At 36.2% G+C, this 16219-nt stretch overlaps 1 protein-coding gene across 1 annotated transcript in view; it reads left to right on the forward strand.

Annotated features, from left to right (window-relative positions):
- LOC122788678 (vomeronasal type-2 receptor 26-like) overlaps window positions 1–16219 on the forward strand; it is a 145923-nt gene that overhangs the window by 104845 nt on the left and 24859 nt on the right. The window contains exon 4 of the mRNA XM_044055574.1: window positions 14455–14578. Coding sequence (XP_043911509.1) covers window positions 14455–14578 — 124 coding nt within the window. The remainder of the gene's footprint in view (window positions 1–14454; window positions 14579–16219) is intronic.

Here is a 16219-nt window from a genome sequence, read left to right on the forward strand (position 1 = left end):
TTTTGCAGTTTCGCAAAAATAAGTTTGATCAATCAGCGTTCACTTTTTTAAGCGTTTGAGGATATAATATAGACCCTATCTGCAGGGCGTATGTTCTTGAAGGGCTAACAGCTCATTATATTGCAAATTGTAAAAACATTTCCCTTTCTTTTTATTACAAAAAACAAACTTTGTAAGATCATTTTCACACAGGTTCACAAAGGCATGTAACAATGCATGTAAAGCAGAGTTTATCAAACTTGGCTTCTTAAATTTACTCATTAATGTCGAACAGCCCTCAAACAATAATTTTAACATCACATTCCTTGCAAGGTATTGTATTTCAAGTAGAACACTGCTATAAACAAATTTCTTACATGGTATAAACAATAGCCCCTTATTCAGGAGACTCAGTTGTTGTTCCATTAAGTCAATGGGAGAAATGTTAAAAACAAGGGAATTTACTGTTTTCCTTTCTTCTTCTCTTGAATCACTGTCCAGTCGTTGCTGTCCAATGTTTGTCTCTTGAGTCTCCCTCTGCTCACTGACCATTGCTTGATCTGCTTCCTCTGCCACTTCAGGGGAGTTGTAAGGACTGGAAGTGAGCCATTTTTCATTGTCTCAAAGTTTAAAGGGACCTTTCCTTTTGGCTGCTTAGGTCTAGCATCCAGAACACTCCTACTAGTTCCCTCTGCTCTTCAAGTGTCTTTAATATCTCTACTGCCCGCTACTGCAGAAGCTGTAGGAGTGTGAACCTGACTACCAGTCTCTTTAGACCAATTTGGATGGTTGATTCAAATTCTTCCATGGTCACCGTTCTCTCATTGTCAACTCCAGAACTTTTTGGCCAGACAAACACATGTCCATTGTAAAAATCATTATAATCCCTCAACATTTTATGTTTTTTCTGTTGCTGCATTTTAAGATCAAAGTCAGACACATTATTCGACACACAATCTATGTCTTGTGTACAGGTTTCCTGCACAAAAGTTGATTTCATACTACTAAGTTCCTTCTCTACATCTTTAATTAGCTCAGTTTCTATTGGCCTGAAAAAATCAAGCAACAAACAAATATAATTGAGATCAAGTTCTAAATTGAGGGCTTGCCACCGTTTTAACAGCTCTGGGTACTTGTCATCATACGTGGGCATGTAGAATACTCACAAGCCTCTCAGGATCAATTTATACTGCAAGCATGCTTCCAAATGGAATCTTTGCCATTGTAATTTCTTAAGTTTAAACAGTTTACTCTCCAGTTCATTAAGCTGTTTTACAAAAGCAGGCAAATAAACAGTGGTCCCTTCAAGCGCCATCGGTGTCTGAAAGAAATTCAATGATATCAGCAGATTAACATCCATAGATAGAACTTGGATGGTAGGGCTAGGATTATAACCCAATTCCAATTTCACAGTCAGTCCATCAGCTATGGTTTAAAAGCACAGAAAGCCACACAATTATTGCCAACTGTGCACCACCAAAAAATTGTCAGCCTTCTTTCAAAAACCGTAGTAACAAATATAAAGAATACAACCTCCAAAGCTGTAATGAAAATACTTTAATAACTGGTAAGCAGTTTTGTATAACACTTCATCAGACAATAACAGACAAAAAGCCATCATTTAAATACACAACCAAAGTTAGCAATTAAACCAATCAACCTATAAGAATAATTCTTTAATTAAAAGACCCAGATGCAAATTAATCAAAGAAATTAACCTCCAAATTTAGGATTCTACTGTTACAGGCAGACAAAGGTTATGGGTTTAATGACAGTGTTTTTTTTTTAAACTAGGAGGTTACTTCATTGATTAATTTGCATCTGGATCATTTAATTAAAGAATTATTCTTATAGATTGATTAATGTAATTGCCAACTTTGGTTGTGTATTTAAATGATGGCTTTTTTGTCTTTGTTATGGTCTGATAAAGTGTTATATGAAAGCACTTACCAGTTAAAGTGTTTTCATTACAGCTTTGGAGGTCGTATTCTTTATTTTTGTTACTATTATTCAAGTGCCCCAGAATTTCCCGACATAAAAATGTACAAAAAAGATTGAGATAAATCAGAGGAAAGAAAAATACCTGCAAAAGAAAAAACTGTCAAAAGTTTCAAATGCAAATTTCTGTTCATTAATACAACAGATTCATTAAAAACATTAATATAGACCAAGAAACCTTGGGCCATTTAGAAAAAGAAGCAATTGAGGACTTGCAAAAATATAAATAATAAAATTTAGAGATTTTTGAAAGGTATAAAAAAGAAATATGGGCATGGAAAATAGATCTGAAATGGTGCAATATTTATGTGAAGAAAGCCAAATTAAACAATACAAGAAAGCAGCCCCAAAGATATTTGAAGAGAAATACAGGCAAAGACACCAGATATGCAAAATTTTACAATACAAAAAATAAGATCACAAAGGGGGGGCATAGAACAGAAGATTAGCAAAGTTAAAAATAGAAGCAGAGGTTATGGAATACTTGTGAAGTGAATGATTTAGTGTAGAAAGTCTAACACCAGTTATATCAGGTTATAGCACAGCATGATGGAGCAGTGAGTCCCTCAAGTAAGGAGAAACAAGAAGAACAGGTGACATCTAAATAAATATGGACATGGGAAAGAAAAAGAGTTAATATGGTGCAATATTTATGAAAAGGAGAAAGCAAAATTAATAAATACAAAAAAGTAGCACCAAATATACTGGAAGAGGAATAAAAGCAAAAGACATCCAGATATGGAAAATTTTACAATATACAAAATAAGAATACAAAGAAGGAACATAGAAAGGTGGCATAACAATGGAGAAGTTAAAGAAATAGAAACTGAAGTTATTGATTACCTGCGAAGTGAAGGATTTAGTGTAGAAAATCTACCACCACCACAGCAGCATAGAATAACTAATCCCCAAATTAAGAAACAACTAGTGGATCAGGAAACATCTAATCATTTGCCATATGAAGATACTTTGGAGATTTCAGTAGGAAACCAGTATAAATGTTCAGATGGATTTGCACAGCAAGGAAAGGAACAGGAAACTTGGTAACTCTGATGCAGTCAATGTTGTGGAGTGATAGGTCAGTGAGTTCCTATATGAAAGAGCAATGGATGACACAGGATGAAACTGAAGCAAATATGGCACAGGAAGATGCTCTGGAATTTTCTGTAGCATGTCCACAGAAAACTGAAAACAAAGAATGTGCCCTCAGTTTATAAGAAAACTATCTAAGGGAAGAGTTGCTTGATTTAATACAGATGGATAAACATATTAAGATCAATGAAATAAATAGACTACAAAAAGTTATTAAGACCCAGAATGTTAGAAGTTTTATAAGACAAATGAACACAGTAATTAGGACTGTTCATAGAAACTCATGCCATATAACAGAAGTGAAAATGATTTATTACTGTGCAGCTAAATTATAACAGTTAACGTTTTACCACAAAAACACAAGTCAGTAAGGGAAAGGAAGGGGAAAAGATCAAATGCCATCATTTCAGTATCTAATAAAGAAAACTATAAAGCAATTAAGGCAAGAAGCGTCACTGTTGGAAGAGTAAACAAGAGAGAACAAATCAACAAAAATACTCAGAAAGATAGATGTGACAAAAGCAATGTGCAGTATCAGAATGGATCAGGATCAGTCATATACTATTGCAAATAAACTAAAGATACCAACACAGGCAGAAAAACTTAGAAGATATGCAGATAAATATAAAGGAAAAGTGCAAAACAGGCAATTTATTGATGACCCAAAAAAGTTTTATAGAGAATTGGGAAACAAGGCAAGAATTAAAATACCACCGAAAAAAACACATTTTCAGAAAAATATAAGATCCTGTGGAACGTAAGATGCTTAATGGAAAGAAAAAGTAAAATAAAAAATAAGAAGTTTAAATGTAGAGGATATGAAATGGGATGAAATAACAGCCATAGAAATTGAAACAAAGTTAAGAAAAGCTTGTAAACGGAAAACCATAGGCCCAGATGCAGTACCTAATTTGTGGGTTAAAGTATTAATATAAAGAGTTAGTTATGAGTAAGAACTATTTATATGTGTATGCCAAACAGAAGCCAACCTGGTTAACAGGAACAATAATTAACAGTGAATCTAGAAGCTGTTCTAAAAACTATAGACCAATAACTTGCCTTCCAACGCTGCATAAACTATAAACTGGAACTGATGCTGATAGTTTATAGTCATTTAGAAGAAAACTCAATCATGGCAATAGAAAAAAATGGTAATGAAAGAAAGTCATATGGAACAAAGGATCATTTGTTGTTAAAGTCATACTGGAGAACTGTAAAAAGGGGAAGAATCTAAAGTAAGGTATAGAAAGACTATAAAAAAGCATTTGACATTCTCCCACATTCATGGATAAAAGAGTGCTTACAAATGTACAAGATACACCTTACACTGATCAATTATAGTATAGTGACCATGAAACAGTGACAAACCAATTTGCAGTTAAGCCATGATAAAGGACAAATTATTAATCCAGGGATAAAAATTCAAAGGGAGGTATTCCAGGGCGATTCTGCCACCGCTGTTCTTTTGTCTTGCCCTTAACTCATTAAGCTGTCTACTTAACATATTAGGTCATGGCTACAGTTTGGCTCCCAGAAAACAACAAAGTGTAAGGGCTTATCTTCTTTCTGTGGATGATTTAACACTGTATAGTTTTGTCAGAAGAGGAAGTGAAAACATAATTACAAGTGGTCAAAACTTTTTCAGATGATATAAGAATGTTATTTGGTCTTGATAAATGTGCAAAAGCAACCTTTAAAGCAGGAAAACTGCTGCACCAAGAAAATATCAGTTTGGGACAGGAATGTGTTAAAGAAGTTGAGCAAGAGGAAGTGCAAAAATAATTGGGGACTGATGAAGTATTAACAATAAACATGAACAAATGTGAATAAAGCATATTAAGGAATATTTTTAGAAAACTAAAATTAATATTGAAAACAGCTTTGACATCTAGGAACAAAGTCCAGGCAATAAACCAATTTGTTCTTCCTGTCCTAACTTACAGTTTTGGAATGATTGACTGGCCCCAGAAGGTACTCGATCAGTTGGACAAGACAAGAAAAATGTTTCATGCTCAAATAATTTATAAAAATCAGTGCATACCAATACTATATATTCCTCATTCTGAAGGAGGTATGGACCTCCTCGAAAATGATTACATTTATAGATCTGTAGTCGTAGGACTGCATACATATCTGCTGACCTCACAAGATCCATATGTAGTGAAAGTTTTAAAATATGAGGAGAATAAGTCCAAGATGATTTCTCTGCTTAATTTAGCAGAAGCATATTGGTGTAAAGGGGAATGGAAATCAAACCAGAAGTAGATAAAATCAGGCATCAACTGAATGTGCCAAAAAACAAAAGAAAGAATATAAGGTGAAGGATCAGATGAGATGACAAGAAATGTAAAAAAAATGCACAAATATAGTTGCAAATACAGAAAAATTCTTGGAACAACCTCATGTCAATCAGGATCAGATGCAGGAATGGTTAAGGACAGGTGAATTTAAACCAAAAGATGGAAGGTTAATATTGGTGGCCCAGGATAGTGGGCTAAATACACATTGGTTCACAAAGTCCATTGAACATGTGGGAGAAACAGTTAAATGCAGGTTTTGCAAAATATAATTGAAACCAGATGCACATCTTATTGCTGGGTGTGATACACTATTGGCAGAAGGCCTGTACACTGAAATACATAATAATGTGGCAAGACTGTTGCACTGGGGATTGTGCAAACATAATATTGAAGTAGCCGAGAACCATTGGAAACATGAGCCACAAAGCATTATATAAAATTATGAAGTTTATATCACATGGGCTCACTATTACCAACAGTTCAAAAAACAGATGTGAGAAAACCAGATATAGTAGTCCATGAATAAAAGAGAAAAGTAGCATTGATCACTGAAATTAATGCAGCCAGTGACTACAGTGTCTTGTGTACAGAAAGACAAAGTAATAAAATACCAAGATTTACAGGCTAAAATGATGTCAATGTGGAAGGAGGATACCCAGACAGCCCCAGAAGTAACAGGAGCAATGTGTATCTCCATGTGAATTGCGGGAGTCAATTCTAGGAAAATTACAGGTGCAGAGCACTTCTGACTAACATCAAAGAGTGAAACAATATTAATTTCATGAACCTTAATCATATTTGACTTAGGAATGGGATCCATTCACAGTATTATAAACCCAAAGGACTTGGAGAAATTAAATAGCATGAAATATAGTAACTGCCAATGTTTAGGATTAAATGTATATAGTAGATAAACACATGTTTTGGAGAGACTGGAAAGGAATGCTTGTATTAGCTCTATGTATAGACTTGAATTATTAGGGCAACTGCAACTTATATAAGGCATCATGCAATACCAAATGATCATCAAATGTTATGTAAATGAGAGGCAACACTGGAGGTTTTATTTACCTTGCAACCCCAGAGAACACTGACTTACTATGTGAAAATTAATTTTGTCCATTTTTCCCCTCTCATCCTCCTATAAGACTTCTTATTTTTATTTGTCTGCATCACAGCTTTACATTTACTCAGGCTAGTCAGGTCTTCCTACCATGGTCCCTTCTTCTGTTGATATAGGATAGGAATTCTTTCTTCACTCCTGCATTGATGCATTGCCACATCTCTTCCAGCACCACAATGTTATGTCACTATTTTCTGCCATTTCTCACTGTACTGTATAGCAGAACAATGTCTACTGTCCCACTATCTAGGACCATTGTCCTCTCTACACTTTGTAGTAGTATTGAAGGATTTGTGAGCTACATCCTTGCATGATCACCTTTAGCTAGTACCTTACTGTCCACACTGACGAGTACAGTTTAAAGGATATCCTTCTGTGGGGTCCTCTGTCCTTCTGATGCATGTTTTCTTTCAAAGCCTATTCTGCTTGCCTCTCCCTCTTTATAAAGTATGTAAATAACTTGCATGTTTCTGCTACAAGACAAATCTTCCATAATTGTCATTCTTTGCTTCTTTGTCCATATGCCTCTACAGATCCAGACAATTAATGCAAACAACCTTTTATGCATTTAAAAATCTGCATTCAGTGAAAATTATGGATTTTATATCAGTCTTTATTCTCAAGGCTAGTGCATCATTTTGCCTTTCTTTCTCTTCTACGTCATCAGTTTCCTCACAATCTAATATAAACATCACTTTCTCCTCCTCTTCCTGCTTTCCATGTCTCCTCCAACAGCAATAGTTCCAGATATCAACATCACTGAATGTTTAAAATCAATTGTATGTAATTAAAAGCACAGAACCTGCTCCATGGCACAGAATGATGACCAGAGTTTAATTAGTAGCTCAAGTGATGGAGAAGGCCAATTGAGGGGTAAGACTGAGTAGCAAATATATGCTCATGAATCCTGGGGGAAGAACTGTGGTCACATGTAGAGTTGGGTCACACCCACATCCTGGTGGAGGCCAGTGTGTTTATACACTAACTGCAAAGACAGGCTGATATTGGTCTTACTCATCCCACTTACGATTCCCTTCCATGGATAAATAAAATAACCACTCTGGATGCATAGATGATGTTCTCACCCTTAGGGAAATGGGGAGGAAAAATCACCAAGGAAGATGCTGTGAGGCTGTCTCTCTCACTTTCTATAAGGAGGGAGGGGCCACCTCCCAAAAAGGGTAAATCAGGATGTAAACAGCCCTACAAGAGGAGAACAAATAGATAATTGGCAATAAGGGAGGATGCCAGAAGTGAAGGGCAGAAAAACCACAAAAAGTATATTCTAAAGGGTCTCCTTCCATCTCATATGCCCAAATCAGTGATGGAATCCATAGGACTGGGACAAGATAAATTAAATCCTACCAGATGTTTCCAAACAGATACCATTCAAAAACTCATGGCCTCAGCTGTCACATGGGTACATAGGGCTCTGGCATCTCTTTCAAATAAAACAGACTGTGATCATAACAGACACAGAAAGTAATGTCTGTGCTTCCTTCTACAAACACAGTATTGTGCTGAATCATTCTTTGAATGCAGCCTACTAGCATTAGATAATATCACCACCCACTCACCACGTACTTCATAACTGCATCACTGCCACCTGTCATACAATTCCTTGCCAATATACTTGGTGTGCATCCTCAGCAAATATCCTTATTTCTTTTTTCTAACAGTTAAGCTTAAATGGAGTTTTGTTTTTTCCAGTGCAGACTTCAGCACTTTTTGTTTATCTAATGTCAGATTTGAGCTTTCCTGACAAAGCCATGCTTAATCAATGCACACTTCAAGCCACATATCAGCAGGTCCATTTAAATGTATCATAATAGAGCTGGTACATTTTATAGTGTATATCTGTATATTAAGAACTAATATGCAAAATAATTTACTTGCATTTGAGAAAGATATGTTGACCAAGTAAGACTGAATTCAAACATTTTGCCTAACTGTACTTTAGATCTTGGAAAATACAAGCATATGCCAACATATTTAATCAAGTCTCGCTGAGCTGCTGTTTTATGTCTAATTTTGAACCATTATATCTTTACCATGGTTGCTTTATTATTTGTTACCTTTTTCTTTTTCCCCATATATACATCAAAAACAAGAAATTAAGAATCAAAAAAAGAAATTTTAATGTACATCTTTACATGTTCTTTCATCTGACAGGCAAAAACATAGCTAACTTATTCATCGATAAAATTATATGACAGTGGTGCATGATATATGCAAAAAAAAAAAAAAACATATATATATATATATATATATATATATATATATATATATATATATATATATAATTTTGGCAAAACACAAGATAGCCCAGTAGATCCAGGTAAATACCTCATCCAATACGACCATAAAATGTACTTGTAGCAAAAATAGGTGAGGCAATGCAAATAGCAGATATGCCAACAATTTATTTGATAATAAGCGCCTTCACAGTAATTACTACTGCTTCATCACACATTTACAACCATAAAAATATCCTTATTTTATATACTGAAAACCCGTCATGTGATTAATTGAATAACATGATTAAATAATCAGACACAACTTCTTAAAGTCACATAACATACTTGCATCTGAATATACGTACAAAAGTACAAAATACAAAAAATAAAAAATACAATAAAATATATATACATGTCTCTATCACATTCGTATATCTAACTAGGGATATATATACAAAACTGTTCATGAAATAAAGCATAAAACTACCTTTAAAAATAAATGCATGTTAAACTATCCCCCTATACTTCCTACGTCTTATCATCTTATGTAGAGGTTGGATAGGTAGTACATCATTCAAGCCCTTCCTCATATTAGCTCTTAGCTTAATTATCCATTTTGTTTCCAGTGCTTCTGTCCTGTTTCTTACATCACCCATTCTCATTCCTGGTACATTTTTAGCAATAATAAGACATTTAAAGTCATGTGAAGATCCCATCTGAGAAGCATGTTTCGCTAATGCATTAGTTAATATATTATTATGTATATCATAAATATAAAACTCAATTTTTTACTGGTATTAATGTAGCTTTGTGCAATTCTCAGTTGCTTCTGAATACCTTGCTACCTACTGAACTGTACCTATCGAGCCTTACACTTTGCAATTGATATCTGGTATATGTAGAACAGAGTCCAAATATATCTGGCTGTAGTGCTAGGGCTAGTTTGCTAGAATGTTCATTAGCTTGCTTGTTATTTATACTCAGTAACTGTGTTTAACTATGTGTTTAACTCTCTGCATACCTCACCACTCTGTTTCTCTCTCCCTTTATGTAACCAGCTACCCAATCTGCTTGTACAGCATTAATGTTGAGGAATTGCCCTGTCTGCTGAACAGCAACCTTATTCCACATAAAACTGCTGTCTCCTCCCTAAACCAAGAAACTGAACCTATCCTCTCCCTGAGCAACAGTCCCTCAAGGAAAATAAACCAAATAAAAGAAAGTATGTGCTTTAAAACTACTGTCTGTTGACATAAAATTGTTTAATACTCCAGGTTTTAATTTACACTCCCTAGCCAGGAAGGCCAGCAGCCAAAAACCTTTCTTTTTCCATAATTAGCCTACCTTCCCCTCTTGTACCCTCTTAAATAACTGACATCCGCCCCTCCTCTCATTCTAGACCTACCACCTCCCATTCTCTCTCCCATTAGATGCTACTATTGCTATACAGCCTTTGTCCACTAGATGGCAACATTGTCCTAGATCTATCCTACTGTCTCAACACAACTCTCAGGCATCCAGTTTTTTATATCTTGTTTAAGTTGCAGTCCCATTCTATCCTTCTATTATTTTTTACTCTACATCATTTAACTACTCTGCCTACTCTCCCTACTATCAAGGCTTTTATCTCCTACTTTTCCCCTCCTAAACTTACCTTAGCAATCAGCACTACTGATTGTTCTCCTAGGGTTCACTCCTTCAGTGGCTCTACCCATTCCGTTCGCCCTGTGGGCAAACTCCGCTCCACTACCCTACCCCCAATTTCCACCCACCCCCAGTGCTTCTACATTTATACACCCTAACCACACACACCCATCATTACCACCAATCACATGCTCCAACCCTTTAAAGTGCTAATACCCACTTCCCACTAGCTATCTGTACCTATCCCAGTAAATTAACATAAACATTCTTCTTCTACTATCACCTTAGTATACTATCTGTACTTATCCCTGTATGTTAACATCAACATAATTATTCTACAATGCCACCCTCAACTACCCTAACATACCGCAAACCCTTACTCTTATTCTCATTTCTAACTATTCTAACTATACCATACATATTTACTTTCTATGAACACCTTAACTATCTAGGATTTCACAACCCTATAAAGCAAACCTCTACACCAACACTTATACTCCCTCATAGTCATAATAACACATCCTGTCCACCAAAGTATTTATCAGACAAGCTTCATAGACTCACTCACATCACATATTATAGTCCAAGAGCCAGGAAATCCCAGAACCTAATATGTAAACTTTTACAACTTACCCTGAGAATACAGGTCCACTCCCTTATAGATGGTGATATACATCTAAACCCTGGTCCAAACTCTAGCGCAACCACAAAGCCTTACACACCAACTCTTACTAACACAAACTTGCTTACTAGGCCCCCAATTCTCTCCTGATAGCTCATCTCAATATTCACAGCATAAATAATAAAGTTGCCCACCTACATGCCCTCATGGATGTATATTCATTTGACATCCTCTGCCTCACTTAAACATGGGGTCTATATTAGAACATCGAAGTATTACTACATCGAATGTTCTAATATCGAACCATTTCACTTGAAACACCACAACATCGAACACTCAGAACAGCAAATTTTTTCTCAGGGAAAAAATTTGCTGTTCCAACAAACATACACACAACACAAGCACACCAAAATACATAATCCACACACATACACTTCACAAAACTCTACACTAAACCATACATACACTACTTGCTATCCACTTACCTTAACCCAACCCTAACCCTAAGGTCGGTAACTACCGCACACTTACCTTACCCGCTCCCTAACCCTAAAGTCCCTATCACACACTCACCTTACCCACTCCCTAACCCTAAAGTTAACCCGGTCTGTAACCTTCGCTCCACAGTTGAGGAAATAGCGAAGCTGCAGAAATGGCCCACCGAATACTTTCCATAGGAAAGTATTCAATATTCTGCAACTTAACTATTTTCAGATTTCGATGCAAAGGGTTTGATATTAGTACATTTGAAGCAGTAATACTTCGATATATTAATACAGACCTGAAACATGGCTCAAGCCATCAATACAAGACAATGTAGTTATTTCCCCTGGCTATAATGTCCTGAGACTTGACCGTAATGCTAAGAAGGGTGGAGGAGTAGCTATACTATAGAAATCTGGATTACAAGTGACCTCTATAGACTCCAAACCTCCACTAACTAGTAATGCAGAAATTCTTATTTCCAAGATTCAGCTCAATAAATGTAAATCCATATATATCATCTGTATCTACCTTCCCCCGGGTAATAATACTAGCACGTTAGAAGCTATCCTCAGTTGGCTCTCGACCAACTACCCACAAGAAACCATAGTACTCGGTGACTTTAATATAAACTGAAAATCCTGTTCATCTGAACAGCCTTCTACTCATATTAACTTTTATGGTTTTATGCAAACCATCACATCCCCTACCAGAACCAACAAACGTAATAACAATGAAAGCACCCTAGACTGGATTCTCACTAATAGTCACCAACAAACTTACAAAACAGGTACCCTCCCTGAAGATATAAGTGACCACTCACTCACCTTTTTAATCAATGATATTCCAAACCCAACCATTTATAAGACAATAAGGACTAACAAAAATTTTAACCCTGATAGCTTCCAAAATGAACTTATAGCTTGTGACTGGTCACCCCTGAAACACCTCCCATTAGATGATGCAGTCAAATACTTGAATTCAAAATTCTTAGCCACTCTAGATTGCCATGCCCCAACACGCACAATTTGAATTAGGACTAAACCAGGCCCATGGCTTTTCAAAACTACCAAACAAAAAATCCTCAAAAGAAATAAACTCTGGGCCAGCTGGCGTGCAACAAAAAGTCCTACAGAACAATTAAAGTTCAAACAGCTAAGAAACTAAACAAAAAAGCCATATTGTCAGATAAAAGAAACTTTTACTGTCAGCTTCTATAAACCCACCAAAATAATCCTCAAAAATTCTGGTCAGGCATCAGTAACCTCTTACACCCAGGTTGCTCAGGCACACCTACTCCCTCAGGCTCTGACCACAACAATCCAAACCAAATAGCCAACTCTTTTAACACTTTTTTCACAGAGACCATTCAATCTCTTGCTAATCAGCTATCCCCTGGTACCATATCCTGACAGAAGTGAGAGAGAACAGGTTGACAAGTATTGTACTAGTCCATGTGAGAAATGCAATCAGTGTATGTATATTAACTCAGAGGATAGTTTTAAACATCCAGATTTAGGGAAGGACTTCGTTGTCAGGGTTAATGGCAATTGTAATTCTGAACATATAGTATACATGGCTGTGTGTCAGTTATGTAGTGCATTTTATATAGGTAAAACGGGCAGAATGTTTAGATTTAGGATAAGAGAGCATTTTTATGATATACATAATAATTATTAACCAATGCATAAGCGAAACATACTTCTCAGAGGGGACCTTCACATGACTTTAAATTTCTTATTATTGCTAAAAATGTACCAGGAATGAGAATGGGTGATGTAAGAAACAGGACAGAAGCAATGGAAACAAAATGGATCATTAAGCTGAGAGCTAATATGGGGAAGGGCTTGAATGGTGTAGTACCTATCCAACCTCTACTTAAGATGAGAAGTAAAGGGGTATAGTTTAACATGCATTTTTAAAGGTAGTTTTATGCTTTATTTCATGAACAGTTTTGTATGTATATATACATATATATATATATATATATATATATATATATATATATATATATATATCCCTAGTTAGATATATGTATGTGATAGAGACACGTATATACATTTTATTGTATTTTTTATTTATGTTTTGTATTTTGTACTTTTGCACGTATATTCAGATGCAAGTATGTTATGTGACTTTAAGAAGTTGTCTGATTATTTAATTGATCATGTTATTCAATTAATCATGATAGGTTTTCTGTATATAAAATAAGGGTATTTTTATGGTTGTAAATTGTCTGATGAAGCAGTAGTGATTTCTGTGAAAGCGCATACTATCGAATAAATTGTTGGTTTGTCTGCTATTTGCGTTGCCTCACCTGTTTTTGCTACAAGTACATATAATTTTGGCATCTGATGTTTTAAGATATCACATCCAGTAATGGTCACTAATAAATTTTATGTAAAACTACAAATTGCCTTATATGTATTACATTTTTTGTTCTATATCAAAAGAGTCACATGAAACAACTTTGGTAATCGTGATCTCATGCCTGACATTTTGTTGTGGCTACCACATGACCTTATCTTTTACACTGCTATAGCATGTACTAGCTAACATGTATATATACTTTCTCTACAAATAGTCAACTAGCTTTAAAGAGTAACTTGTTTGAAAGCATACCTCATTTCTGTATGACTGTCAAACCCCATTTTTGATGGCCAGGAGTTCTAGGTCTTAACAATAAGCATGAACTACATTATTTCAGACTGTTTGTGTTTTTACTGCAATAGTTTGCTGCAGCAGTACTCACTGTCTTTCTTCCAATTTAAGTTTTGTACACAACTAGTTCTGAAATATAAAAAAGAAGACATTTTATGGTGTATTGGTTCATTATGTCAGATCATATTTCACTGTTGTAGCACTATGTAAATCTGCTTTGTTGAACAACTGATCTGATGCTATGTTTTAGGCAGGAATGTTTCAAAATTGATGGTATATATAGTCTAAAGTTATTCAATGATTTCCAATTCCTAGATCCCTCGCTCTGTCTGCAGTGAGAGCTGCCCACTTGGATACAGAAGAAGCATTAGAAGGGGACAGCCAGTCTGCTGCTTTGATTGTTCTCCTTGTTCTGCTGGTGAAATTGCAAATCAGACAGGTGAGTTTGCAATATGCTGTGAATAGCATGTTAAGAAAATTACTTCCATGCTAAACTGACACTATTCATTACTAAAAGGAAAAGCTTAATGAAGTGAATGAATCTTCCTGTGGCACACTTACAAACATGCAGACACCAGTAAACACATTATTATGCAGATCAGGAAAATTAAAAAGTGACTTGTTTCTATGCTTTTTACTGCTCTCTGTGCCTGTTGGCCATAAAGCTGCTGCCACTGCTCACACTTCTAAGTGACTGTGGCATCGAATGGCCCTTTCCAGGACAGGCATGCCCATATTCACCATACAAACTCCAACAAGCACCTGAGTCGAACTGGACTTTGGCTACCAAGGTCATAGTCAGTCTTGTCATCCTCTATGCCAAGAGAGACTTTTGTGCCAAGTGCAGAGGCTAAGTGTGAGTTTGTTCTAGAAGTTTAACTGCATTTCTACTATTAGATATTTACATGTCCACAAAAGGAAACACATTTCGGTAAAGTTAAAATTATAAAGAAATGTTTTGCCAAAGTGCTCAAACATGAAAATAAAATTAAATAAAATTCTTGATTTTAAGGAAAAGTTGACATTTGGAGAGACCAATTATTCACAACCTATTGTAAGGCAGTTGAATTTTGGGAGGGATTAAAGCAATTATATAAGTCAGCACTAAAAAAATTAAAAGCACTACACCCTCACAAATTCCCCTTGAGTACCTTGTTCCCCATTGGCCCTTTTTTTCAATTATAAAGGAATTCCCAATACTATTCTAGCATGTCCAAAGGTCAGTTGTCAATCTCCTCTCTGGTCCAGCTGGTGAATCTGGGAATCTTGAGGCAATGTTACAACTGCCTCATGTACACAGATAACCCTCTCCTCCTCCCAACAAATTCCAACACATGTGAGAGATGCAACCATATAGCCAAACTGGAGGCTAAGCTCTCTCAACTCAGTACTGGCATAACCAGTCAGGAGGAGAAGGAAACCACACTCACTACAATTCCAGTCTCACATAGACCTACCACAACAGCAAACCAAACACATAAACACACAAAAACATACTCAGAGGCTCTAAATAAAAATGTGCCTAAGCAGCAGAGACCTCCAAAGCAGACAGCCAAGCAACCGCTACCCCAAAACAAAACACGTGCAACACATAGCTCACAAAGCCAGTGTGCTGAACAGTCACAGACCTTAAGGCTAAACAACACACCTGATACACTTGTAATAGGTGACTCTATCGTCAGGCACACTGACGTCCCACTCACCAGGCTGAACAAGGAGAAGGTCATGGTGAGCTGCCTGTCGGGCGCTAGGATCCGCCACATAACACAAGCACTCAGGTCACTCCAAGGCAAGTACAAATATGACTCAGTCATTGTCCATGCTGGTGTGAATGACCTGAGACATATCTCCCTGGACTATATGAAAAGAGACATAGAGGAGCTCTCTGAGCATGTAGCCCAGGCTGGTATTACCCTGACCTTGAGTAGCATCTTACCCTCACCAAGAATGATGCCACAAAATGAAGACAAGATGATCAATTTCAACAATTGGCTTAAGTATTGGTGTCATTCAAAGGGGATCCAATGCCTGTCAGCCTGGGATGACATGCTCGACAAGCCACGATGCTTCGCTAGGGATG

The sequence above is a fragment of the Protopterus annectens genome, chromosome 14.part0 (genome assembly GCF_019279795.1).
Source record: "Protopterus annectens isolate FY-2018-M chromosome 14.part0, PAN1.0, whole genome shotgun sequence".
NCBI classification, from domain to species: domain Eukaryota; kingdom Metazoa; phylum Chordata; order Ceratodontiformes; family Protopteridae; genus Protopterus; species Protopterus annectens.